This window comes from Chiloscyllium plagiosum, unplaced genomic scaffold, assembly GCF_037043375.1.
Source record: "Chiloscyllium plagiosum isolate Xiang-an unplaced genomic scaffold, Cpla_swu_hap1 HiC_scaffold_8, whole genome shotgun sequence".
Taxonomy (NCBI): Eukaryota; Metazoa; Chordata; class Chondrichthyes; order Orectolobiformes; family Hemiscylliidae; genus Chiloscyllium; species Chiloscyllium plagiosum.
Window position 1 is genome coordinate 82941106 of NW_028270146.1, and position 25527 is coordinate 82966632.

Below are 25527 nucleotides of genomic sequence, written 5' to 3' on the forward strand. Positions count from 1 at the left end.
ATTTAACAACTTATAACATTCTACAAATTTAACACCTAATTTACTTGTAACATTCTCTTTCATTGTTATCATGTTGTCCAATAAACTTTTTCTTGGCAGAATTGCAATATTTTAACTTGAAATTTTAACTGTTACAAGCATTTTGGTGATACAGTTCCAGGTTCTTTTCATTTTTAGTATTCTTACAGTCTCATACGTTGTAATTTGCTGTTTTGATTGTGGCTTCTTCTTCCAATATATTCAATCTAGGACATTTTGTCAAGGCTGGTAATTGCCTGTAACGTGTATAATTTTTAGCATAAATTATTATAGCATTAAACTTCCAATCCTGAATCCTTAATCCCAAATTTCTCAAAAACATGAGTGGGCATGGTCAGAAGCCATTAATATTTCACCTTGGTTATTAGTTATGATTAGATTAGATTACTTACAGTGTGGAAACAGGCCCTTCGGCCCAACAAGTCCACACCGACCCGCCGAAGCGCAACCCACCCATACCCCTACATTTACCCCTTTAACCTAACCTACGGGCAATTTAGCATGGCCAATTCACCTGACCCCGCACATCTTTGTGACTGTGGGAGGAAACCGGAGCACCGGAGGAAACCCACGCAGACACGGGGAGAATGTGCAAACTCCGCACAGTCAGTTGACTGAGGTGGGAATTGAACCCGTGTCTCTGGCGCTGTGAGGCAGCAATGCTAACCACTGTGCCACCGTGCCGCCCATCTTGCTTTGTTGCATTATTCCTGTTAACCAAAGATTCCAGGCTTAGATTACTTCTGTTTTGCCTCGGCCTTTAGACACATAGGCAGTAAACTTTGTTTGTCAACAGACCTCATTCAAGTCAAGAGACATACCCTTCCATGAGGGGGCCCTGGCACAGTAAGTCAAGAGCAGCCTCCGATATCAATCCACTGGCTTGGAATCAGTCAATGAATACTTCAGATTGTCACAGAGCAAAACAAGACACAAAGCTACTTTTTTTAAATGCTGAGAACTTAGTTTGAAACTGGTTTGGATTGGCAAAATAACAAACCTATCATTCCATACCAGCATCATCTTGAAGCCATACTGTTTATCCTCTCATGTCACTAAAAGCAATAGCTGCGTAGAATGGCCTATTACAGTTTGAGATAGTCAAAGTGTCGTCAGTTACTAATATATTCTTTGCCCTCTCAAGACTGTCTGACACGATTCTGTCTGATTTTGATTTTCATATTTTCCTCAATAGATTCATTCATGGTGTGATCACTGAACTAAAAGTTAGAGACAAACTCCTGTAGAAAACAGTAGTATGGTATATACTCGTGTAAAAGTCGAATTTTCTAGACCTTTTTTTAAAGGTTCAATTATAGGGTCGACTATTACACAGGCATTATTTGAGGGGCTGAAATTCATGCTGCAGTTCGAAATATCCTATTATTAGCAGAAGTCTATTTGATTGCTCAACTAATCCCAGGTAAAGAAGAAAAACACAATGAATTACAGTAAAGGTAATTACGGATAAAAGCAAGAGAAACCAGAATGAATTACTGGTAATAAAAGTTTATTTATACATACTGGTACAAAAATTTACCATGTCAAAGATTCATTGAAATTCTGCAATATCAGAATTCTGCAATTCTTCAACATCGTCATGGTCTGGTATAATGGCACACTTAAATTAAACATTTGGGGGGATCCAAGATGGCGATCTAGGAAGATCGCATTGTAGAGCTCCATACCGCAGCGAAAGCAGGACAAACTTTTAACCCGCCCTACATTGGCCACCTTGATATCCCAAGACTCTGGAAAGCTCATGGAATCCCAGGAAACAGTTACAAATCAACTTGGGTTTTGCCGTTCAGGGATGCTGACGAAGGGAGGAGGAGAGTCTGAGGCCTGGCCCACGGCCCAGCCTGCAGGATCCTCTGACTCTATTTCTTTCCAGGCCGTGGTGAAGTACGCTCGTGAAATCTCGCGAGATGTTGGGTAAGCAGATAGACGAGAAGCTGGCCCTGATCTCTCTCATGTAGCAGAAGCATGAACAGCAGCTGGAAATCCTGGAGAAAAGGACGGATGAGGTAGAACACAGAGTTGCAGTAGTGGAAGCTGATACAGAATCCAAGCCCTGGACATGCAGGTCCGTAATTTGCTTGACCAAGTTGATGACCTCGAGAACAGGGACAGGAGAAAAAATATTCGAATCGTCGGTCTGCCACAGGGTAAGGAAGGTGAACGGCCGGCAGAATTTATTGAGGACTGGTTGCCGAAATTCCTTAACTTGGAGGCTTGAAGATAAAGAAGGCTCCCTGGGTCATGGCATGGTGGTCAGGTCTGGATCGACATCCTCATCCTATCTTGGTGCGGTTTCATCATAAGGAGAGAATCATGGAAGCTTCCAGAATCCAGAGGAAGAATCTGCAGGCCCTAGTTTACTAGGGCTCTGAGATCATGTTCTTCCAGGACATCTGAGCGGTGGTGATCCAGAAAAGAAAATCCTATGACGGCATCAAGAGAAGACTGAGGGAGCTTGGGATCCAGTAATATGAGGTAACCAGCGGTGCTGTAGATTACCTTAGATGGATCTGTACATCTCTTTAACACGTGGGAGAAGGCAAGAGATGTTGTAGATAAATTAACTTAATCTGAACAATTTAGTATGTACAAATAGTAGTGTTGTTTGGGTAGTCTTTGTTTTTTCAGTATTGACAGCGGAATGGGAAGTTGAGTTTTAGGATGTGTAGTTGCCCACTTTGGGCAGGGGGTGAGTTCCCCTTTTCAGCGCTGTTGGTGCTTTTATATGTTGGTTTGTTTTTTGGTTTTTGTTGTATATAATCTTTGATAGCTTTGTAGGTTTGTTAAATGTAGTGGTTTTAGTTTATGCAGTTTTTATGTTCAATGGATCTTGCGACACTAAGGCTCAGCGATTTGTGGTTTGGGTTCCTCCTCTCTGGAATCTAAATGTTATTGCAGAAGGTTACAGCTAAGGACTTGATTAAATGGTGTACCCGGAATATCCAGGGGAGTCACTTACCGACTAAGAGGAAGAAGGTACTTTTGAGTCTTAGAAAGGAAAATGTGGATATTGCTTTGTTACAGGAGACACATTTGGATGATAGGGAGCATTTGAAATTAGAGCAGAATGGCTTTAATCGGGCTTACTTTTCATCTTTTAATAACAGAAGTAGGGGAGTGGCTATATTGGTTCAGAGGAATCTCCCATTTAAGTTACTAGAGTGTGGTAAAGACACACATGGGAGGGTTGTAATTCTCAAAGCCCTGATAAACAGGGAAAAAGATGGTGTTTTAAATGTTTATTGCCTTCCAGCCTATCCCCTCAAATTTCTGGTAGATGCATTCTCTAAGTTGATCATTCTTGAGTCCCGGCATATCATTATAGAGGGAGATTTTAATTGTCTCAATCCCACTGTAGACAGGTTGCCCAGAGGCACCCTGATGTCCTTTGTACAAATGAAACAGTTAGTGGATATGCCTGTGGAGTTAGGGTTGGTGGATGTCTGGAAGTGTCTCCACCCTACTGGCAGGGATTTTATATCTTTTTCCAATCCATGTAGATGTCACACCAGGATTTACTTTTTTTTTCTGACCCCCATAGCAACCCTGGGCTGCGTGGCATCTTGTACGATTGGTAATTTTACCATCTCCCATCACGGTCCATTGTACCTGTTGGTTAATAGTAAGGCTGTTACAGTGGGCCCGAGGCACTGGCAAATGGATTCCTTTATCCTTAAGCATAATATGTTTGTGGAGTACTTCTCTAGGGAATTTCGGGCATTTTGAGACATTGACTCAGGCTCGGTTAATAGCCCGTCTGTCCTTTAGGAAACAGGGGGTTAGTTATTTCCTACTCTGCCAATAGGAAGCAGCAGAATGGCGAACAGCAATGTCTCCTCAAAGGACGGTTGAAGGCAGCCGAGCAGGTCAAGCTACAGAGGATTACGCCGCTGTGGTCTTCATTGAATTCCGTGCTCAAGCAGACAACAAAGAAGGAGCTTACTTTCATAAAGCAAAGGTTATATGAGCATGTTGACAAGCCAGGCAAGTACCTAGCATATCTCGCAGCGAACAGGAGAACCCCTCGAGCCATTACGCTGATTAGGGAAGGGTCAGGGAACCTAATGTATGATTTCAAAAAGGTTAATGTGGCATTCTAAAGATTTTACTCAAAAGTCATACCAATCTGAGGGTTGTGAGGAGTGGTGGGCCAAGACAGTCCTTTTTCAAGGATCTGGAGCTCCTGGGTGTGACCCCCCCCCCCCAAATAAGAGACCTTTCTCAATGCCCTTTATCAGAGCAAGAGGTGCATGAGGCTGTGAATAAGCATCACAGTGGAAAGAAACCCGGTCCTGATGGACTTCCCAGGGAATTCTATAAGGAATTTTTAAACATATTGTCAGGCCCGATACTTAACATGTTCATTGACTCATATAATCATGATCGTCTCTCGCCATCTCTAGGAGAGGCCAATATTTCACTTATCCTTAAGAAAGGAAAGGTACCGGAGGATTGTACTTCGTACAGGCTCATTTTACTCTTAAATGTGGACTTCAAAATCATCTCTAAGACTCTTGTGTTAAGGCTGGAGACTGTTTCCTTCTATTGTTAAAGAGAACTAAACAGGCTTCACAAAGGGCCACAGATCCTCCAACAATGTTAGGAGGCTGCTTAGTGTAATTTAGGTGTGTCGACAACAGTCAATACAGGGATTGGTGATTTCTCTACTTGCAGAGAAGGCATTTGACCGAGTTGAGTGGCTGTATCTTTTTTATACTCTGGAGCAGTTTGGCTTGGGCGAAGCCTTTATAAGATAGTTCTCCTACAGTGGCCCTCTCACGGCGGTCATCACCAATGGGGTGCGATCAAGCAATTTTAACAGATTTAGGGGCAGCTGGCAGAGCTGTCCCCTTTCACCTTTGCTTTTTACGTTGGTGATTGAACCATTGGCAGAGGCCATTCCTAGGAATCCTTAATATATCGGCTCCAGAAGTGGGGTCAAAATTACACGTTTTGTTGTGAGGAGACAATGTCTTTTTTTTTTGTCAAACCCAGCAGTTTTAGGGCCTCACCTGCTACAATGCATCAGCACGTTTGGCACCTTTGCAGGGTACAAGATTAATTTTGCAAAATCAGAGGCTATGCCTATGGGTGGTCTTACAAAGGTGCTAGGGTCTTGAGGGCGAATATCGATTTCTCATTTAAGTGGTCATAGGAGGGTTTTGTGTGTTTGGCTACATTCATCACTCCAGTTCTTGATCGGTTGTTTAAAGCTAATTTTGTTCAATTATTCGACAAAATCAAACCAGACCTTTAAAGATGGGAGGCGCTTCCGGTCTCGTGGTTAAATTGTACAGCGGTTATTAAGATGAATATTCTCCCCATATTGTTGTATCCTATATGGATGCTCCCCTTGATTTTCGATAAGCAAACGTCCAGGAGACTGAACAGCTGGTTCAGCTCTTTTATTTTGCATTGTAAGCGGCCCCTTGTTAAATTAGCTAAACTGCAATTGCCTCACAGATTGGAGGGGAGTGGATCTCCCAGACATTAAAAACTACCAACTAAGCTTGCTTTTATCTTAAGTGAGTGATTTTGCTTGTGGGGAGCCTTTTTCAATATGGTTAGATATCAAAACCTCTCTGGCAGGGTGCCCCTTTACTGGCTAGCTGTTTTTGGACAAAATGAGGACAGTTAGGGAATATTGCCATAACCCAGTAGTTATCAATACTGTTAAAGCATGGAGGACAATTCAGCAGATGGAAGGCAATATTGGCAAAACATCTTCTCGTACACCTATAGTTGCTATGCAGTGTTTTCAACTAGGGATGATAGATTCAGGATTCAAACATTGGGCAGCTAGGGATGTGTCTTGCATGGGTGATTTATTTGAGGAAGATATAGTGAAGCTCTTTGATCAGTTAGCATGGAAATACGAGTGATCTAACTGGGACCGCTTTTTTGTTTCTTCTTCGAGTTTAGGGATTTTATTTTAAAACAACTGCACTTTTGACAGATCCCTACAAATCTGGTATAGAGAGGAGAGTGGCCAGAGTCAAGAGTACACTTTGTCAGCACTCAATATCATCAATTGGGTGGGCGACCCCTCAGATGAGTTTGATCGACTCTGCAGGGTGTGGAAGAGAGAACTAGGCGTTGAGGTCTCCTCAGAGTCATGGGAAGATATTTGAGAAAACACAAAGATATCAGTTTGCAACAGGACCCAGGCTTTACAGCTGAAGATTCTCCACAGGGTGCACTTGGCTCCAGATCATTTGTCAAAATTTAAACCAGGGATATCTTCAACATATCCCAAGTGCAGTGTTGTTACAGGCACTCTTACCCATTTGTCTCTGGTCCTATGGTAGGCTTCAAACATACTGGAGCGCTGTGGGGGTGCAATGGAGGGGATTTTGGGTGTTAGGGTGGAGAAGGACCTGATCTCTCCTCTTCTTGGCCTGCCCAGTGTGTTCCCTGTAGATGCACATAAGAAAAAACTTTTCAACATCCTCACAAGAAAGAATATCTTGTTAGGTTGGGTGTCCGAAAATCCCCTCAGCCTGTCGGGTTGGCAGCAGATTATTATGGAGCATATTCCCTTGGATTTTCTCACATGTATGGTTCACCACAAGACTGAAAATTTCTGTAAGACATGGTGGCCCTTTTTGGAATACCTGGACACAGTTTTGCCTGCCACACTAATAAAGGCTTTTATGTAGCCGTTATGATTGTGCTTTACAAGTCCAATATCCAGAGAGGGGGAACTGCAAACATATGAATGTGTGAAAACTAATGCTCTCTACATTTGAGAGCAAGTGTTTTGTTTGGCTGAGCTGAATTATTATTATTTATTAGTTTATTGTTGGTTATTATTTATTTAGTTAAGTAGTTGGCGTTTTTATGTAATTGTTTTCTGTACATGTTTAAACATTTGTACGAGGGCGATTTAGACTTTTTTACTTGTTTTTGGTATTGTTTTGATTGTATTGATTTGTAATATTAAATATATTTTTCAATAAAAATATATTAAAAACAAATGAAACGTTTATTAAATTCTGAATGTGTAAGCGTCTTGAACTTTCCCACCAAATTCTTCACTTTACCTCCTTTACTCTCATATGTAATGAACCTTATTTGTCATATATGTAGCTAATATAACTCACTTTTATTCAGATATAATGGTAGAATTAAAATGATTAACTTTTTAACAATAGTAACTTTTGGATGGGTAGTGAATTAAGTACTGATAGACTTAGTACAGGTATGAATGAATGAATCAAAACGTGCTGTAGTAAACCAAGTGGGCTAAGTAGAGTTATGAATGAAGATGCAATATAGTCAACAAAGAATGATGAGTAAAATTACTCGTATGAATGAATGAATGCGCTTTCGTTTAAGTGGGTTAATGGGAACATACAGTTTCCTGTGTAAGACGTTTATAATGTGATATAGTAGGGTCGACTTTTACGTGAAATTATATGGAAAATACAAGAGCTTTTGGCCAAAAAATAAGGGGTCGACATTTACATGAAATCAACTTTTACACGACTTATATACAGTATTCCATTTTCATCTTGGATACAGGCTAGGCCGTTATTGCCTGAACTTTAACTTCTGGAGGCACTGCTTGACTCTGTCCTGTAATAGCCTTAAATAACTGACGTTGGCCTTAGCAAACTCACTTTTTACCAAGTACAGAGGAACCTCTATTACCTGATATTCAATTCACCGAACGAAATACTCACCACCCGTGTCATTTGGATAATGGAGGTTCCTCTGTATATTACTAATCCACCTGTTTTAATGCTCTGTTGGAATTCTAAATGCTTAGAATGATTTTCCCAGCTATGATTGTTCCGATAGGTTAGTAATACAAGACACAATCTAGTAATCACATGGATGAATAACCTGTAGGCATTTCTTCAAATTAAATGGTGTGATGTTATACCTAAACAGGTTCTACATTGGGGTCATAAAAGTGCTGATCTCATGGACATGATCTGTCTGAGGTAATTGCCAATAGTTTTTTAAGCAAATTAATCTTGCTAACATAGACTGAATTCCCAACTGTATCAATACAATTCTCAAGTCAAGGAATTGGACAGCAAATCATTCTTTGTTACTGCATTAATTTTGCAATAGTCAACACACAATCTCTGACTCATGGGATTTTGCTACCAGTTCAAGTGAAGACTCCAGCTCTGTTTAATGATATCATTATCCAATGCAAATTGAACCTCCTACCTGACCAGGGACAATTACTAGGATTGAGTTTGAGAGTTCTTTTCACTGGGTATGCATGTTTACATTAAATTTTATAAATAGCCAGAAAAGTCTGACTTGGTTTATCCACATGTAGACTCATTGTCTCTTTTAACTGTTCAGGTATGTCCCTTTCGCAGGAAATTGGTGTTACATCTTCATTAATCGCTTCAACACCAGCTTTGCTAATTTTATTACAGGCGTTTCGATTTGAGAGCCGCATCTTCAACTGATCATTTGTGTGTTCCCATTAGTATCTGCCTCATTTATCACTTGAAAAGTAATCACCAGCTGATTATCTTTCTAATTATAGTTTTTCTTCAAAATACACAACTGTTGATTTATTTTTCTTCTTTCCGTTGTACTGATTACATAATTTATCTCTAGTTTCTTTTTACTATCATAATATCCATAACACCTAGCCTTCAGTGGCTAGCCATGCAAAGCCACCAGAACTGATATACTTAGAAATCTGAGGATAAGACTAGACTCAGTTCTCAACTTTTTATTCTTCATTTGCTGGAAATTTTTAAGGTGTTCCTGAGCTGCTGTACAAGTTTTTTTTTGAAAATCTGTCTTTGAATTTGCACACAGCATCTGAGGGATTAATTTCTTCTCCGTGCCAGAGCTCTATCCTTAGTAAATTTAAGGAGTCCTCTCACTTCATGTCCATGGACTGATTCAAAAGGTCTGAAGCTAGTTTAACCATTTGGCACATCTCTTCCAATAAACAACAATTATATATTTTATCTCCATACTGGTGATACTCAAAACAGCAGGCTATTATGCTCGTAATCTTGGTGATAACTTTTCAGAGTATCCTGCTATTAGTGATGAGCAAACGGCCTCAGCGGTTATATATTATCTCTTTATCTTTTAATTCCTGGAATGAAGGTGTTGCTCGCTAGGCCAGCATTTATTGCCAATCCCTGAATTGCCCAGAGGGCAGCTAAGAGTAAACCACACATTGCTGTGGGTCTGGAGACACGTAGGTCAGACCAAGTAAAGATGTCCATTTCCTTCCCTAAAGGACATTAAATAATCAAATGGGTTTTTCCGACAATTGACTTGTGGTCATCATCAGGCTCTTAATTCCAAATTTTCATTAAATTTAAATTCCACTAACTGCCATGGCAGGATTCAAACACAGATCCCCAGAGCATTACCTGAGTCTCTGAATTAACAGTCAACGATAATACCACCTTCCCTCTTTGGATAGACAAGAAATGCTGGCCAGTGATCAAAATGCTCAATTGAAAGTAAATAATTTTTAAGATGTGACATGAAATTTGACACCTGGTTGGGTTGGACTGAACTTCTCTTGGCAACTCATACTAGGCTTTTAAAAATGGATTGCAATTTCAACACTTGCTAAAAGCTTTCTTAACAATATTGCTTCTGAACTCCTAATTAGTCAAGTCCATGGTGTGGAGGTGGACAAAATTAAAAATGACATGACACCAAGTTATATTCCAACTGGTTTATTTGAAAGTACAAGCTTTTGGAGTACCGCTCCTTCATCAAGTAGCTAATTGGACAGGATACAAAAGACACAGAATTTATAAGTAAAAAATTGAAAGTGTCATATAACTGATGCGATGTATTAGACAAACCTAGATGGCTGTTAAGTCTTTAATCACTTAGAATGGGGATGCAGGTTTTATGCCTTGATTTGACTTTGACCTGGATCCAGCTCTGGAGCCTCAATGGTTTATCAAAAGTTGGAACTGCTGTCAATAAACCTGGCCTGATCACTTTTGTGTCTTCCAACCATGTATGGCACGCTCTATAAAATTTTAACCACCTCTCCATATAACTCTAGTGAATAAAAGTACATCATAGCATTAGCGTGAGCCATGTGAATGTCCAAATGATCATCAGAATTTCATGGGCAATCCATACAGTTTTCTGGAAGTACTCCGTAGGGAAAACCATCTAATGCTTTACTGTTCACTCCTCATTTGGTCTTTGAGAAGCTGTGCACTTCCTAATCAAAAGATAAGTATACTGAGATATTCACAGACGCCATGTCAGTGTAGAAGAGAGGACAGCAAGCCAGAATCTGCCCCTGGGCCTCAAATCAAATATGATTAGCTGTACAATTTAGTCATACATTTCTTTAGGGTCTGCACACCTATTCCAACACACAAATCTGTGTTAACCCAACACTTGGTCTGCTTTCCCCTAAACTGAGTTCTTTACATTATATAGGCCAAGGGCCTGGGACCTAGTTGCAACACAATCTGGGAAACGTCCAGGATGTTGCTTCTGGAGGACCTTGAGTTGCATCACGTCTGCTAACTTCCCTGAAAATGTTTGGTGCCAATATCTAATCTTTTGCCAGTTAATTTCCTAATGAAATACAGACCCATTCTAATAGGCAAAATGGTATGAGTGCATTTACTAAGTGACTTTGTAAATTAACTTTATTAGGGGGACATGTAAATAACTTCCATTAACATCCCACACAGATCATTGTTCAGCGAACAGACTATTTGGAGGGTAAGATATAGCATCAGCCACCATCAATGAATATTTCTCTTGTGTCTCTAAGAATATTAACTTTTTGCCTACTTTACTGAGTAAACAGGGGAACAGCTCTCACATATACATAGTGAATCACAGAATTATGGGAATTTTATCAGAACTGGGGGCAAAATCACCTGCTTTTTCTGAGCTACACATGTTAAGCTGGTAATTTTGAAGAAGCATTGTGCAACTGTAGCAATGCTATTGCCTTGCCACTAACTCTATTTACTACTACAATGTTTTCTGGAAACAGACTGGACATTCTTCCCAACAATGTCAGTTTAGACTTTGATTTCCATTAATCTGCATTCACATGCTCTGTAACCTCATAGCAATTTTCTCAAATAAGATATGTTTCAGTTCCATCTTAGAATGTTTAGGAGCTGTATGAATTTTCCTTGCCAAATCCAAACCAGCAATTAAATTTCGACTCATCAACTCTGCTATGCCCTGTTACATATTAATGTCTTTCTATGTACTATTCAAATTTTCTGTCCTTCCATTTTTTTTTGTACTTCAGGGTGTTCCCTTACCTTTACTCATTAAAGGTTTCTTTAGACTCCAAATCGAGTTTTCACATCTCCCACTTTCTTTCCAGTTCAAGCTTCTTCAATTTCTTCTTTTTTTCAAGTTCAATTTGCTTCATTTGGAACTGAATCCTAACTAACTAATTCTATATTTTGTCTGGATTATGTTTTTTTTCTCTGTTTTAGCAACGTGCTGGTTTAGCTTTCTTATGTGGCAATGCAGAGAATCCAGATATAGCAAACAAGCTGACAATATATTCTGGAAACTCTCTATTCTGGAAAGGGAAAACCTACATAACGTCTAGACTTGTACTGCTCTTAAATAACTTAAAGGCATGAAACAGGGTATGGTTCAATCTGTCCCACAGATTGAGCCCTTTTATTCTAAGTACATCTATTGGATGACCTTCAAATCCACGGCGTTTCAAAGAAAACAGACCAAACTTGTTGAAGTCTACATAAATAACTTTAAGCTCGATTTCTCCTCTGAGCATCTTCCAAGGTTACTCTATCACCCAATTTGAGTATGGCCTTGAACTGGGCACCACGACAATTCATTCTAAATAAAGACGTGCAAACGACCAAATGGTGTTCTTTAATGTGACTTGAATTAAAACTCAATATTTTGTTTGCTTTGGCTGCACATTATGTACATTGATCTATAGTTTTGGCCTGTGCATAATACCACTCAGATTTAGTCCTGATATCTCCTTATGTGGCTTGATGGCAGATTTTATTTGATAATGCTCCTTTGAATTGCTTTAGGACATAACAGAAGAAATAGGAGGAATATATAATGTGACCCTTCAAGCCTGATCCACCATTCAGGTGGTGTTCATGCCAATCACCTTGCTCAACCCTGCCAGTTCCTTTATCGCTCCATTTCCTGACAGATGAAAAATCTATCCATGAATGCATTTGCACAGCATTTTAAATGTTGTAAGTTGTTCATTTTTAGCCACCTTCCTTATTGCTCTGACTTGTCAGGTCATATCCTCTACTAATTATGCCCTGTGATGAGAAGAACTTTAAAAATTAAATGAGAATGTGCATCCAACCCGCTACATTCATACCTGCAGCTGTTTTGTCCAATTATACTCTTCACTAATATCTTTAAATTGAGCTCCCACAGCCTGATTTAAATTGAAGAGATACCTTTCAGGTTTCCCAGAACTTAGTAATCTAGCAGTAAAAGGGAGGAAGCTGGCAGTTGAGAGCTCCATGAAATCAATAAATCTTTGAAAGTGCCCTTTAGCTCAGGAGGAGCAAAAACTCATCCCCCAATCTCCTTTTCTTCTCAGTGTTCTTTCTTGTTTTGACCTCTCATCTCCTATTCTATCCCTTTTCCTTTTGCTCTCATTGCTGGTTGTCAAAGATCCACAACTACAACGTCCTAATGACTGTTTGAAAAGTGAAAGTGACTCTACTGTTAAAAATATAAAGCAGTTCACAACAATTATTAGAAAGTTGCATGTTTTTTTAACAAAACATTGAAGTTGCTCAATTTTTTTCAGTCATTAACCTCATTTAGAAAATATTGGTTTTTTTTTTAACTATTTCTTCCACAGCCAAATATTCACGTCAAAATCCCATACAGACATTTTGAAAGACTTAAGGTCACAAATCAAATTGAACGTCATCTCAAGAATTTCTGTTGACAGAACAAATGTCTGGGAAGGAGCTCTGAGAGAGATGAGGCGCAAAACATTCAGCCCCTCCAGCACAATTTGCATTCAATTTTCAAATGATGCTAGAAAATCTCAAGTTGCTATTGATCTTGGAAATCCCTGTTATGAATTTTTTTGTTTGCTGATGCATCATCTTGCAAATTCACTTCTGTTTGAAGGTTCTGCTACCTCAAAGAACATGACTCTAAATTCTCGAGGTTAGATATTTTTATTATATCTTAAAAGTTCAGAATTATAGCTATTTTCAGTTTGTAATTGCATTTAATATTGATGTAGTATATGTAAATATTGATGCATTGCTAAATAATACAATGTTAAATTGATAATTTTCTTGAGTTACACCAATGCATTTTTTTGTATCCTGTGTATATAATATGAGGGAGATTTGTTCATAAACAGATGGTATTAGGAATGCTATTTAGAACCTACGTAATGGCTTTAGAATTCCTAAGGAAGGGAATAGAATCGAACCCCAAGAAAAGAGGGATGCTCACAAGATAGGGATGAGTCATCCCAAAAGAATCAGGTATGAAGGTTAGAAGGCCTGCCATGACACACTGGTACTGTCCAACATTGTAAAGTAAAGAATAAAAGGTGAATTATTCCACCAACTCTCATGCCCTCCTTGCCAAATACCCTCTTTTCCGCTACCCCACACTCATCATGTCACCTCATACCTTATATCTACTCCCTTATCCTTGATCCCCTTGCTAATATATGCCATTCAGGCTAAGAGGAATGGTATTATTGCCCCCATACCAAGCTATGTCCCTGTACCCATCCCCATTATCTTTATGGCTTTATGCCAACCCATTCCCTTGGCCCACCACATTCTGTACTTTCATCTACTGTAGCAGTCACCTAGTATCCACTGTTCGCAAATCTCTGGAGCCGTGCAGAGATAGTATAAAGTTCTAGGTGACATGAACAGAACCAGTATGTCATGGTTTTCATTATTTTGAAAAAAATGATCTTAATTCATTAGATAAAACAAGAAACCTCAGCCTTCTAACAAGAAATATTTTATTTAAGTGCAACAGTATTTAATGGAAATATTCTATTTAAGTTCATTGGAATTATAATCCCACATTAATGTTCAAAACCACTTGTAGCTATAAATCAAACTTTTGGGAAAGCGCCATTGTAATGATAGATGGCTGGATACCAACAGAGTGAAATAGTAAGCATCATATTTTTAACATTGAAGAATATTTTTTTCAAAGATAGGGTAACACTTTTAAATGCCTTGGCTCATTTTGACAGCTGTTTCTGTGTTTGATTTTTGATAAGTCTTAGGCAGCTCCAATTAATTTATATGCTGTTATATAATTTTTATACTGTTTACACATTTATGCTGACTTTTAACAGTCCCAAAGGGCATCAGATCTCCTCCCCTGCCATTAAATTAGGATGTTCAAAAGTATTTCTCAATCAATTATATATCTGTTTGGTGCAGTCATTATTTTAATGTGAAGGCAGTAGATATAGAATTCACATTTCCCATCTTGCCCTGACATCGCAACTCAAAATCTGTAAACATTTATTTATATTTATTCCCTCCGTAGCTCTTAGGTGTGATTGGTATTATGAAGCAGGACGGATGATTGCAATCTCATTAGTTCACGGTGGTCCATCACCAAACTTCTTCTCCAGAACTCTGTTCAGTTGTCTGGCCTATGGTCCAGAGGTAACTGAACCAAATTTGGAAGATGTCTCACACGTTGATGTGACACGAAAGATTAAAAAGGTAAATTCTTAAAGACACTTGTACTATTGTTAATTGTTATTTTCAGTAGTGCTAGTCTAATGCACCTTTTATTTTGCCAGGAGGTGATGGGGTCAAATCCAAAGGGAATTGCTTTAGGATGAGGAGTGAACTACAATTTTGAATTATTTGACCTGAACTGGTAGTTCATAGCAGAGAAGCTCTAAGGATACATTCTGTGGGAAATTGAATCAAGAATTCCTGTGTATTGAGAGGCAGAGGTGTCTGAGGTTGGAAGCTTTACTGTGTTAAGAAGATGGGTTGCTTGAGATTTTGCTTACCTGAGTCTACATGATGCAAGATGTAGTCCCAAATGTAGAAAGCATACTAGTCACACAACTGATGTCCTTTATCTTGATCAGAACGGGAAAAAAAATCTCTCAATGTTAATGGCCAATAACCAGACCTTGTTCAGTTTCTAATTTTATTTGGTTCCTAAAGTCAAATGTGGAAATAAAATGAGAATGCACAGAACACTTATGTACTTAGTAAGCTAAGTAACAATATTCCCATCAACCATTTGAAAGCATAGTATGGACATGTGTGGAGACAAATAGTGGAGTAAAGAGTCAAAATGCCACATGAGCAATTCTGTTCATCATTTGAACATTGCAGTTGATCAATCAGGTCTATATTAGGTTTGCGCTTGAATGGCTGATCAAAATACGTATTTCTAAAATGCATCGTCAGTGAGTATGTAGGGAACCCGCCATTAAACGTGTGCTGTGTTCTAGGTAAAGAGCAACTGTTTAATCTTAAAGATAGAAAATATGACGAGACTGAATGTATGTATTATTCTACTTGGTGTGGACAAGGAAGTTGGGCTTTAATCAAAATTACTTATGTTTTGTTATGAACCTCTTTCCAGAACGTCCTGACTAAACTGCACAACTTTAGCTTGAATTTTGCTTCAAACTAATAGAATCATCCTCTTTAAAGAAACAAATAAATATGAACTTTTTACTAATATTAACAACAGATTCAAGACAGTGTAAAGGAAAGATCAGCTAAATCTAGAGATGCAGCAAAAGATCTTGCTGCCAGTGAAATAATTCAAAATGTTTATTTACCTTACATTTCAGAGAACTAAGTGAGAATAAAAGATCAAGCGATTAAGTAATTTGGACAAGATATATCATACACCTAGAACATTGAGGACAATCATGAAATTAAAAGTACAATCTTTAAATATCCTTTGATATGACATGTTTGTCTATGGACTGGAAATTTCTAAATCTCTGTTCAAAAATTGAAGAAGTTATTAAATTATTGAACTGTCAGGCAGCCAACTTTATGACTAGTATGAAATCTTGTGGAGACCTTGGGGTTGAAATTAATACCCAATTGGAAAGATTATGTTAATTAAAGACAGACGGCATGAATTTCTTATAAAAAAAATTGCATGGGGAGAAAATAAATAGAAGACTCCTGTGAGGGCATATTTTGATAAAAGAAACTGAATGTTTTGTGAATTTTTAGTAATTATTTGGCAAGACAGAGTATAAGTATTGATTCATTGGTTAAAGATAAGGCTTTACAATGGGAACCAGGCATGTAGTTGGAAATCAAATTAATAGAAAGCAAAATAATGTTTAATGGATTTTTTTAAATGTGGTATTATCTGTGTCAATTCTACTTGTGTTGAAATAATTTCTATTAAAAAATTGGAATTAATTGCAAGTAACACTAAATACGGAGCAGATAGCTTGTTATAAAGAGGAAATGGAGTAGATTAATGTCAGTTCAATTTTGGTAAATTGATACTATCTTAAAAATGAGTGAGAAGTACATTAAACAGTAAACTTTTAAAAGAATTGAAAAACAAATGGTGCATATATAAAACAACACATAAAACTTTTTTAAGTTGAAGACAAACCAACAAAGCTGAAAATGCAGATGGGATGCTTGGTAAATTTGGGCTTAACATAGTCTGTTTTGATTTTACAGAATTCCCTAGATCTTAGAATTCATCTGTTGATTGGGAGGTTATAAATGTAACCCCACTGTTCAAGACAGTTGAGAGAGGGAAAGCTTTCTGGGGAAGGTGGGACCTCTACAGACAGGATGGTCTTCGTCTGAACCAGAGGGTACCAATTTACTGGGAGGGACATTTGCTAATGCTGTTCATGGGTATTTAAACTAATGCAGCAACGGGATAGGAACCTGAATTGTAGTTCCAGTAAACAGGAGGCTGAGGGTGGTGAGGTCAGGGATAGCTTTACAAGGTTGCAAGAGGACACTGTCAATCAGGATGTTGGTTTGAAATGTCTGTATTTCAATGCCAGGAGAATCCGGAATAAGGTGGGTGAACTTTCAACATAGGTTGGAATCTGGGATTTTGATGTTGTGGCCATTCCAGAGACTTGGCTGGAGGAGGGACAGGAATGGTTGTTGCAGATTCTGGGATTTAGATGTTTCAGCAGGAACAGAGATGATGGTAAAGGGTTGGGGGGGTGCATTTTTAATCAAGGTGTGTATTACAGCAGCTGAGAGAACATTTGAGGACTCATTCACTGAGGTAATTTGGACTGAGGTTAGAAACATGAAAGGAGAAGTTCACCCTAATGGGAGTTTTCTATAAGCCTCTGAATTGTTGCAGGGATGTAGAGGAAAGGATAGCAAAGATGATTCTCAATAGGAACGAGAGGAACAGGGTCGTGGTTATTGGTCTTTAACTTCCCCAATATTGACTGGGAATACTATAGTTCAAGTAGTTTAGATGGGTCAGTTTTTGTTCAATGTGAGCACGCGGGTTTTCTGAGACAGTATGTAGACAGGCCAACAAGGGGAGATGCCATATTGGATTTGATACTGGGGAATGGAGGTAGGTGAGCACTTTGGTGATAGTTACCGTAATTCAGTTATGTTTGCAATAGCAATGGGCAGGGAAAGAGATACAACTGGAGAGAAAGGCAATTATGATGTGATTTGGCAAGATTTAAGATGCATAGAATGGAGAAAGAAACTGCAGGCGATGGGCATACTTGAAATGTGGAACTTATTTCAAGGAACAGCTACTGCGGGTCGTTGATAAGTATATACCTCTCAGGCAGAGAGGTAGTTGTTGAGAGAGGGAAACATAGTTTACTAAAGAATTTGAAGCTCTTGTCAAGAGGAAGAAGGCTTATATGAAGATGACGTGTAGAAGCTCAGTTAGGGGGCTTGAGAGTTGTAAGTTAGCCAGAAAAGATCTAAAGAGAGGGCTAAGAAGAGCTAGGAGGGGACATGAGAAGTTGTTGGTGGATAGGATCAAGGAAAACCCTAAGGCCTTCTATAGGTATATTGGGAATAAAAGAATGACTAGAGTAAGATTAGGACCGATCAACGATAGTTGTGGAAAGTTGTGTGTGTAATCTGAGGACATGAGGAAGCACTTGATGAATACTTTTCATCAGTATTCATATTGGCAAAGGGCAATGTTAGTGAGAGTACGGAGATACAGGCTACCAGATTAGATGGGATTGAGCTGGACAAAGAGGAGATTTTAGCAATTTTTGAAGATTTGAAAATAGGTAAGATCCCAGGGCGAGATGGGTTTCATTCTAGGATTCTCTGGGAAGCCAGGGAGGAGATTGCAGAGCCTTTGGCTTCAATCTTTATGTCATCATTGTCGACATGAGTAGTGCCAGAAGTCGAGAGGATAGCAAATGTTGTTCCCTTATTTAAGAAGGGGAGTTGGGATGACCTTGGTAATTATAGGCCAGTGAACCTTATTTCGGTCGTGGGTAAGGTGTTAGAAAAGGTTATAAGAGATAGGATTTATAATCATCTGGAAAGAAATAATTCTATTAGGGATAGTTAACACAGTTTTGTGAAGGGTAAGTCGTGCCTCATTATCTTACTGATTATTTTCACAAGTCGGCGCAACATCGAGGGCCGAAGGGCCTGTAATGCACTGTAACATTTTATGTTCTAGTCAGGTTACTTGACATCAGTAGTATGGAAGTGTTCAAACCTTTTGTTTTTGATTTTATGGAATTTGTGTCACTGGAAAGGCCAGTATTTATTACTCATAAGTAATTGCCATTGTCAAAGTGGTGGTGAGCCACTATTTCAAACCACTATAGTCCATGGACAACTTATAAACTCTCTACTTTAAGTGTAGGAATTGAAACAGTGATATCGTTCCATATTTGTGACTTGGTGTACCTATGCATCAGCAGCTGAGGAATGTTAACTAAGAAAATCAAAATGGGATGAGGTCCCATGGGTTTGTGAAAGGAAATAATGTAGTTTAGACAAAAGAGAACAAGTGGATGTAGTATTTTAACTGACATGTTGTGACGCATCTCCTATACAGATGGGACTTGAAACCACACCTTCTGGCCAAGAATCGGGGCACTACCACTGCCACAAGAATCCTTCAATGGATGTAGTGCACCTGGATTTTCAAAGGGTTTTTAAAGGAAGTGAAAAACGTAGAATGTTGTCAAAGAAGTTTAGGACTAATGAGTTTGAAGGTGATTTGGAACTGGTCAATAAGAGAAACAGATTTGAGAAGTAAATGAGATAGTATCAAGTTATTGGTTTTTAAGAAGAATTAATTGCTTCAGTTGCTTGGCTATTTGTGATTTAGATCAATGGCTAACATGAAGGGACAGAGTGTGATATGTTCAAACTTCTAAAAAGCAAAGCTGAATGGGGAAGTAAGTTGTGAGAAGGATACCAAGAGGCTGCAAATGGACATGGGAAAGGTAAATGACTGGTTAAAAAAGTGACAGATTATAAAGTGGGGAACTTGTGAAGTTATCCACTTTCTTAGAAGAATAAAATCAGTTTTTGTTTTAAAAGCATGAGAGACTGGTAAATATTGATTTGTAATTGAATCAACCACAAATTTCAAAGGTAACATGTAGGCATTTCCTGAAGAAGGACTTATGCCCGAAACGTTGATTCTCCTGCTCCTTTGATGCTGCCTGACCTGCTGCGTTTTTCCAGCAACACATTTTTAAGCTCTGATCTCCAGCATCTGCAGTCTTCACTTTCTCCTAGGCATTATTAACAATCAGGAAAGCAAATTTTTGTTAATTCTTATTGCACGTGGGTTGGTGTCTAATAAATTATGTGGGACTTTGTTCACACCTCACCTAGAGTACTGTGTGATTTTGGTCTCATTACCTAATGATGCACTTGCCTTTGAAAGACTACAACACAGGTTCACAAAATTGGTTACTTGAATAAATGGAGAAGTCTAGTAGTGTGGGCATATGGATTCCAGAGAATGAAAGATGAACAAATTGAAATGTAGATGGGACAGGGGAAATTACCTGAAACTGCAGCAGCTCCAGAAAAGGATCAAGACTTTGGTGGTGGAGAAGGTGAACAAGAATGTGCTGTGGGGTTTTGACTGCAACAATAACTGATCAAGTTGACTGGTGTCCTATCTGCCTCAACCACTTCATGGACCAAGAAGTAGCTGTTCCTGAGAGCTGCTGTCACATTATTTTGCCCGAGGTGCATTCTTGCTTGGACAGAAGTAAGAAAATGTTAACCTACAATTAAATTGTATATAAATATATATATTTAAAAGTTTATATTTGGAAGTGAATTGAAAATATCCAATGAATATAGTGAAGCTAATCTGATTGCATAAAATGAGTGTTGTTATAAAATTAATTAATGAATTAAATCTATGAAATGAAACAATTGAACCAAACAAACACCAGTGCTCAAAAGATATGCTCAGATGGAGACATCAGTTAGATTATTGTGTGGACATTGGGAGTGGGGGAGGAAGAAGAGTGAAAAAGGGAGGTGTTTTCTCCTCCAAGTTTTGACATTTTATGTGAGTGCTTACATTTTGTATAAGAGATTGGCAATCCAACATTATGTGACTTCCTGGATATAACTCATAAAGGGCCAAATCTTTTTGGGATAATAATGATATCTATGCAGCACACGCCTTATTAATTTACAAGTGACAAATCTACAATGGCTTCATGACGAGGTCAGTGGCCAGGGAATCTTGCTGCAAGTTACTTTTGCCCTGACTCCTCAAGGCCTGTCCATCATCAACAAGGCTCAAATCAGGAATGTGATGGAATACTCTCCACTTGGTGAGATGAGTGCAGCTCCAATAGCACTGGAAGCTCAACACCATCCAGGATGAAGCAGCCTTCAACATTTACTCCCTTCAGCACTGACACATCGTGGTAGCAGTGCATACCACCTATGCAATGAACTGCAACAATTCACGAAGCCTCCTTCAGCAGGTGTCTTCCAAGCCACAGCCGCTATCACTTAGAAGATCAAGAGTAGCAAATACATGGAAACTCAATCACTTGCAAGTATCTATACTCATTAGAGTTTAGAATAATGAAAGAGGATGTAATTAAAACACACAGAATTCTAACAGGACAAGTCCCACAACATATTTCCTTCCTTTTGGAAAGATGTTGTAAAACTTGAAAGGGCTCAGAAAAGATTTTCAAGGATGTTGCCAGGGTTGGAGGATTTGAGCTGTAGGGAGAGGTTAAATAGGTTAGGGCTGTTTTCCCTGGAGCATCGGAGGCTGAGTGGTGACCTTATAGAGGTTTATAAAATCATGAGGGGCATGGATAGGATAAATAGACAAAGTCTTTTCCCTGGGGTGGAGGAGTCAGAACTAAAGGGCATAGGTTTAGGGTGAGAGGGGAAAGATATAAAAGAGACCTAAGGGGCAACATTTTCATACAGAGAGTGGTACGTTTATGGAATGTGCTGCCAGAGGAAGTGGTAGAGGCTAGTACAATTGCAACATTTAAAAGGCATTTGGATGGGTATATGAATAGGAATGATTTGGAGGGATAAGAACCGGGTTCCTTGCAGGTGGAAATAGATTGGCTTAGGATATCTGGTCGGCATGGACAAGTTGGATCGAAGGGTCTGTTTCCGTCCTGTACATCTCTATGACTCTTAAAAAACTTACTTGCCTTAGTGGAAGGAGACAGAGTATGGTTGTAGAAACACAAGATCAATGCTTGGGTCCTTTATTATTCATGATATGTGTGAATAATGTAAATGATGAGAATGTGGGTGAGGAGAAGAGATGATATGTAGGTTTGAGAATAACAAGAAGATTGACCGAGTGGTTTATATTGACGAAGAAGGTCTTGGGTAACAGGAAGATATATATGAGTTGTTAAGATGTGCAGATCAGTGGTAGATGGAATTTAACCAAGATGTAACCAGACAAGGGAGTATTCAATGAATTGCAGGACACTGGGAAACTCTTAAGAACAGAAGGATCTTGGGGTGCATATCCACAGATACCTGAAGATGGCAGGATAGGGTTTATACAGTAGTTAGGAAGACATATGGGATGCTCGCTTTTTTCAGTTGTAGCTGAGATTATAAGACCAGGGAGGTAATGCTGGTACTGTAGAAAACTTTGTTTAGGTCACAACTGGAGTATTGTGCAGTTATAGTTGCCACATTATAGGAAGGATGAGGCTGCACTGGAGGGGATACAGAGAGGTTCATCAGGGTGTTGCCTTAGTTGGAGCACTTCAGCTATGAAGAGAGGCTGGATAGCTCAGGAGTTTTTTTAAGTAGAGAAGGGTGTAGAATCTGATTGAGATGTATAAGGTTGAGGGGCATGGACAACACATGATGGAAAGCAGCTGTTCCCCTTAGATGAGGGTTCAATACCAAGGAGGTATAACTTTAATATGAAAAGGAAGAGGTTTAGAGGGGATTTAAGGAAAAAAGTTCACTGAGTGTCATGGGAATCTGGAATGCACTACCTCGGAGGGTAGTAGAAGTGGGAGGAACAATTTAAATTTCATATTCTGTGCTACGAACCAAGTTGAATTATTGCAGATAGGTTGGCACATATTTGATGGGCCAAAAGGCTTCTCCTGTGCTGTATGACTTGACACGTTAAATACTTGAGAGGAGGCTGTTTTCTCCAGGCTAAAGTATAGAACTCAAGTCATATTCGCTGTATAAGGTTATGGTCATTTAGAACTGAGATGCAGGAAAACTTCTTATTCTGAAGTTTGTGAATCTCAGAAATTCTTTACTGTGGATAGTTATGAGCAATTACTGGTTGACTATATTCATGACAGAGATTGATACATTGAAATAATTAAGAAATGTGGGAAATAGCAAAGTTCAAAGTTTAGGAAAGAATGTCTGACTCTGTTTCGGAGTGGTGGTTGGGGGGGGGGGGGGGGATGGTAGTGCTATCTATTTTAATTAAAATACATAATTAAATATTACAATTTGTCTTTTCCAGATACAAGAATCTTCAACCTTGGAAGAATTGAAATTAGCTGTCAAGGAAAATACTGACTACCTTTCAGTAGCTGGATGTTTGAGATCAGTATGGTCATTTGATGATAAAGAAATGTTGCTGAAGGATATGTTGACCTTCCATGTGATCAGTCGAGTTCGCTCACCTTTTGAAAGGTTTGCCTTTATGTACTGTATTTGCATCAAGAGCTTTAATCACTGCAACAGCCTGTACAAATGTCGTACCTTTAGATTATGTGATTAGGTTCTTGGAAATTGCCGAAAATCTGAACATTTTTTATTCCTTCTTGGGATGTGAATATCACTAACAAAACCAGCAGTTCTTGCCCATTCCTAATCAGTTTTTAGGAGGTAGTGGTGAGTCACCTTTTTTGAATCACTGCAGTCCATACTGAAGAAATGTCCACAGTGCAACTGAGTGGAAATTTCCAGGATTTTGAGTGACAATTAAGGTTTGACGATACAATTCCAATTTAGGATAGAGTGTAATTTTGTGGGGGTATGTAAACCTGTACCAAGCAGGTCTAGTCTTAGATGGTAGAGGCCACAGATACTGTAGAAGAAGCCTTAGAAAGTGGAGGTTGTCATCTCCATTTTAGGTTTTAAAATTTGTAATGGGGAATTACTTTCTAAATCACAAATCTTTCTTTAACATATTCTTATGGATAACAAAGCAAAAGATATTCATTTCCCAACAGTAAATGGTTCCTAGAGGGTAGATTTTAGAATACATTGTTATTTTTGAATTGACAGGGGGAAGCATTTGTATTATTTCCTGTAACTTTTTATTCTATGGAAACTAAATATGAGTCTCTTTATCATCGTTTTCTTTTGTACATGGTTTTTTTTTTATCAACTGTCCTCTAGCCAGCCTCAACAAAGTGCTTGTGATCAAGGATGTACTTCACAATTTCTTTTTTCATCTCTGTAAAAGCTCTTGTCTGTTTTGTATTCCTGGCTAGCTTACTCTGTTACTGTTTTTCCCCTTATCAACTTCATGGCCCTATCTGGATCCTAAAACATTGCCAGCCTTCAGGGTTCCTTCAATTTACAGCCTTATAAGATGCTTTAAAGAGAATAGTATTCCTAACTTTTTTTTTGGATTTTGTTTTTTTTTTAGTGAAAGACATTTTGAACCTTTGAATCTATTACTGTATTAACCTTAGCCAGCCCACATCACTTATCTTTAGAATTGGTTTTGGGATTAAATTTCCAGAACTGGAAGAACTACAGCCTAGGATTCTAAACCATAATGCAGATACGTTAGATGCTCTGGCTATAATTTTAAAATTTCCTTAGACTCTGGAATCAGATGTTTAAGAAAGAACGGAAAACAAAAATGAGGAGTTACAACCCAAGCACCCTGATATCAATCATTGGGAGCGTGGTGGTATTTATGATTGGAAAAAGTCATAATGCACTTCAAAAATAATAATATGATTAGAACAAGTTAACACAGTTTTATGAGAACAAAATCCTTTTTTTGCTCACATTTTTACATTTGTGGGAATTGCTGGCTAGACCAGCGTTTATTACCCATCACTAATTGTCCTGCAGAAAAGCATATGAAGTATGTTGAAGTTCCCATAAGATGCCCATCCATACTATTAAAGAAACTTAGTTCCGAATTAATACACAGTTTAACCATTAATGGATGCCTCGCCACCTGCTATTAATTAATGCAATTACTTATATTAACTGATTTTACAAATGTTAATTTGAATCAATGCTAATTTAGTGAGAAGTGATAAAAATACATACTGAGCAATCACTTGCCTTCTTACCTCTGCTGTCATGTTTTGTTTTTGTTGAAAATATTGACCTTCTCTCCCTGATTCCTCAGGTTCGCTATTTAATCCCCTTTCTGGTCCCTCTCACCAAAAATCCCTACTCCCTCTTGGGCTTAATGTTTAATCCACTCACTGCATTTCCTGCTCCTTGTCAGCGTCAATATTTTATCTTGCTGTTCTGAAGTATAAAGTTAGTTATGTTGCTGAGCTGTAGAGCAGTCAGCATATTTTCTTCTGACAGTGGAGATAATGGACATTTAAACTCAAAGTCTGGACTGGATACTTAAAATGCCTGGAATCAATAAGTTCAGGAAAAGTAGGGAAGGAATGAAAGGAAGATAGTTAGCAAACTGGATTAAGGAGAACATTGCAATAGAGAGAATGTCCTAGATGCCCAATGACTACAGCTAAGGAAAATTACAGTTGTTCTAACATTGCTCAAAGTATTCTACACATTACTAAGTAGCGGGAAGGATGCAGAGGAACAAATTTACAAGGAAATTACATGCTATTCCAATCCAGTTCCAATTAGGGTAATTGAAGTGTGAACAGCAGAGAGAGAGGCACAGATTCTTTGAGTGTTCAGAAGAATATTCTACTTTAATGTGTTTTCTGTTGAACAAGAAAAAAGGCATCCTGGACCTAGTTTTTGGAAATTAAATGAATCCTTGAAGGAAATTTTAGAAGACAGTGATTGTATCATAAGGCTTCTGTTCGATATGATAAAGGAC

The 25527-nt window shown here is 38.6% G+C and overlaps 1 protein-coding gene across 4 annotated transcripts in view; it reads left to right on the top strand.

Moving 5' to 3' along the window:
• g2e3 (G2/M-phase specific E3 ubiquitin protein ligase) overlaps positions 1–25527 on the top strand; it is an 82370-nt gene that overhangs the window by 50718 nt on the left and 6125 nt on the right. For all 4 annotated transcript variants that reach the window (XM_087990035.1, XM_087990037.1, XM_087990038.1 and 1 more), the window contains 3 exons: positions 12887–13203; positions 14572–14753; positions 22990–23162. In XM_087990035.1, the coding sequence (XP_087846161.1) occupies positions 12887–13203; positions 14572–14753; positions 22990–23162 (672 nt within the window). The remainder of the gene's footprint in view (positions 1–12886; positions 13204–14571; positions 14754–22989; positions 23163–25527) is intronic.